General features: G+C 28.9%; 1 protein-coding gene across 1 annotated transcript; it reads left to right on the plus strand.

Annotated features, from left to right (window-relative positions):
• Positions 1-905: 905 nt before the first annotated feature.
• LOC131624627 (zinc transporter 1) lies at positions 906-3347 on the plus strand. Its single transcript, XM_058895572.1, has 3 exons — positions 906-1656; positions 1792-1941; positions 3007-3347. Exons 1-3 carry the CDS (start codon positions 1036-1038, stop codon positions 3310-3312), a joined length of 1077 nt encoding a protein of 358 aa, XP_058751555.1. The 5' UTR covers positions 906-1035; the 3' UTR covers positions 3313-3347.
• Positions 3348-3686: the final 339 nt, after the last annotated feature.

A 3686-nucleotide genomic window follows, 5' to 3' on the forward strand; every position in this document is an offset into this window, starting at 1 on the left:
ATTCAAGGGGTCAGATTTGATGTGCATAAGGTATATCTTATGCACGGTGCATAAGTTTCGTACGAGTAATATTTAAATTGTTCCGAATAATATTTTAGTTAGAAACGAGTAATAATATCATAATCCATGAATAATATATGCATTATTTGTACACATCTATTAATTATGAGTAATTATTAATTGTGAGTAATGAGTACACTATTCTGAGTAATATTTACATCATTCAGAGTAATATCAAATTTTAACTATTTTGAGTAATATATTTATTGTTCTGAGTAATATTTATACTATTTTGAATAATCTGTATATTAGTTTGAGTAATAAATATAATACTTTAAGTAATATAAACAATATTTAAGTATTTATACACCGTGCATAAGGATATACCTTATGCACATCAACCCATCCTAAATTTAAGAACATTTAAGATAATAAATGAAATTTAAAAATACTTAAGACAAAAAAATATCCGTCGATATACCTAGATGTCTTAAGTTCAAATTTAAACCTAGAAATGCAATAGGGTTAAATTTTTTGGTGTTCATTATAATAATCCTATTGAACTCAAAGGATTCTATTCTTTGTTGTTATACGTTGAGAATACTCTATTCATATTAAAAAGAAAAAATGGATAAATAATTAATAGAAAACAAATGCAATTAATAAATAAAATTATGCAATTAAATAAACTTTAAAAAAATGTCTATTTTCTTCCTACCAAAAAAGCATTTGTTTAACTAAAATATTGAAAAGGTATCTAACCTGCTTAGCTTGATATGGGGGGGTGTAATAGGCTGTTTAAGATGCTCACGATTTCAGCCTCTAAGAGTGGCTTCTATTTTCTTCCCTTTTGACCTTTTTTTATAGATAGTAAATCTTTGATCCCAATAAGATAATAATAATTCAATACACAAACTTTTCCACACCCTTTAAATATGAACAATCTTAGTATAAACATTTCTCATACACTCTCACCCTCTTTTCTCTTCCTCACTTAACTCTCATTTCTAATATCCAATTCTCAAATTCATCAAAATGATGAGTTTTCTCACTTCTATCTTCAAGCTATTATTTTTTTATGTCATTGTTTTCCTCCCAACACTTGTTTCATGTGATTCATCTACTTGTGAAACACAACCAAACAAAGAAAATAACAAACTAGCCTTTCATTACAAACTTGGTTCAATTGCTTCCATCCTTGTTTGTGGTGCTCTTGGTGTAAGCTTACCATTACTAAGCAAAAGAATTCCAATTCTAAGCCCTAAAAATGACATATTTTTCATGATTAAAGCCTTCGCGGCCGGGGTAATTCTGGCGACCGGTTTCATTCATATACTTCCCGAAGCATTCGAGAGTTTGAATTCGCCTTGTATTGAGGAAAAACCTTGGGGGGATTTTCCACTCGCCGGACTTGTTGCTATGTTGTCGTCCATCGGAACTTTGATGGTCGATTCGTTTGCTTCGAGTTTTTATCAAAGGAGGCATTTTAAAAATCCTTCCAAACAAGTTTCTCATGAAGATGTAGAAATGGGTGATGAACATGTTGGTCATATACATGTTCATACACATGCTACTCATGGTCATACTCATGGATCAACTAACTCTTCTCAAGATGCAATATCATCTGAATTAATTCGGCAACGGATTATATCACAAGTAAGATTAATAAAACCGTTGCTAAAAGTTATAAATATTGTCTAAATTTTAATCAAATTTATGTAATTTTTAATTATATAAATTTTATTTTTGTGCCTAATTATTATTCAATTTGGTCTTTTTTTCATGTGTAAGGTGTTGGAGCTAGGAATTGTGGTCCATTCAGTGATTATTGGAATGTCTTTAGGAACTTCACAAAGCATTGATACCATAAAGCCTCTCCTAGTGGCCTTGTCTTTTCATCAATTTTTTGAAGGAATGGGACTTGGTGGTTGCATATCTCAGGTATTTTAATTCTTAACCAATATGTTCGAATTATTCTCTAATTACGTATTAAACACAATTATATAATATGAACGGTCAGAACTGAATTAGACAATATAATAGGACGAATTATTCGTTTAATTTTAATGTTATTTTTTTAAATTGTCGATTGCGTTATAGGACGAAGATGAGAATCTTAATGATATTTTTTTTGGTAAAAATCAGAATCTCTTTTGAGTTGGGATTATATTTTCAATTTAAATTTACTTTCAATGGTTACAAGTCTTCTTCATTGTTGCATCATGAAATTATATAAGGTGTTATGAAAGTAGTGAAGAAATGGAGTTAGAATTAAACTTTGTTAAAATGGAAAAGGTTTCAAGTACAAGAAAAAGTGAGTTGCGTGTGAATGTTTTATAAGTAGTTTGGAAAGTAGGCTTCAAAGTGTTGCCATTATGACAACATCTTCAACTATTCAATAGTACAAATTTACAAAAGAAATCAAAATTTCTTTTACCTCATGAGCAGAGAAAGACGAAAAAGTCACTAGTGAATTGAATTGTAACCTTTTCAGATTCTGATAAAAAAAATGAAATTGTCATATGACAATTAGGGAAAATCCGATTAATCATTTTTAATGAATTTATCAAATGATTATGAAGAATTCGACTAATCATTTTTAATGAATTTATCATATGATTAGGGAGAATTAGACTGATCGCATTTATCAGAAGATTAAGGAAAATTCGACTATCCATTTTTAATGAATTTTTCATATAATTAGATTTTAATGAATTTTTCATATAATTAGAGGGACTTCGAGTGATCATTTTCTATGAATTTATCAGATAATTATGAAATATTCTACTAACCATTTTTAATTAATTTATCATATAATTAGAAAAATCTGACTAACCATTTTTAATGAATTTGTCAGATGATTAGGGATAATTATATTAATAATTTTGAATGAATTTTTATCAAATGATTACTGAGAATTTGACCGATCATTTTCAATGAATTTATCTGATGATTAAGAAGAATCTGGCCGACCATTTTTTAACGAATTTCACCTAATTTGTGCAGGCGAAATTCGAGTCAAGATCTACCGCAATTATGGCTACATTTTTCTCCCTAACAACACCAATTGGGATAGCAGTTGGGATGGCAGTATCAAGTGGATACAAAGAGAATAGTCCAACTTCTCTAATAGTTGTAGGAGTTCTAAATTCTGCCTCTGCTGGAATTTTGATTTACATGGCATTAGTTGACCTATTAGCTGCAGATTTCATGAGTCCAAGATTGCAAAATAATTTGAAGATTCAAATAGGAGCAAATATTTCACTTCTTTTAGGTTCAGGTTGCATGTCTTTATTGGCCAAATGGGCCTAAATATTATTTAAGAGTTTCAGATTCCTTTAAGGATATTTTGATTAGTTTGTTATTCTTACTCTATCATGATATTTTTCATGATATTTATTTTTCTTTATGAATTAATAGAGTGCTACACTAAATTAAGCACTTTAGAAAATAAGCCAGAAATGAAGTATATGCGATTATTGAATTTAAGGGTTTTTAACAAAAGAAACAAATGGTGGGAAGGGATTGGATGCTTTTTCAGTCAAGTTCTTTAATAATTGATGATGGGGGACAGAATCCTAAAAATCAATTAATCATTCAAATTTTGAATAATTATTCTTGATAAACAGTGTACTATAAATATACCAATTTGATTAATAATTTAGAATATAAGTGTTTTAGTAAAA

This window comes from Vicia villosa, unplaced genomic scaffold (genome assembly GCF_029867415.1).
Source record: "Vicia villosa cultivar HV-30 ecotype Madison, WI unplaced genomic scaffold, Vvil1.0 ctg.000146F_1_1, whole genome shotgun sequence".
Classification (NCBI taxonomy): domain Eukaryota; kingdom Viridiplantae; phylum Streptophyta; class Magnoliopsida; order Fabales; family Fabaceae; genus Vicia; species Vicia villosa.

Bases quoted from the DNA above. Each gene is read 5' to 3' on its own strand.
- LOC131624627 (XM_058895572.1), top strand. From the start codon at position 1,036: ATGATGAGTTTTCTCACTTCTATCTTCAAGCTATTATTTTTTTATGTC. The intron at 1,657-1,791 runs GTAAGATTAATA...TTCATGTGTAAG, and splicing joins GGCAACGGATTATATCACAA to GTGTTGGAGCTAGGAATTGT. The intron at 1,942-3,006 runs GTATTTTAATTC...TAATTTGTGCAG, and splicing joins TTGGTGGTTGCATATCTCAG to GCGAAATTCGAGTCAAGATC.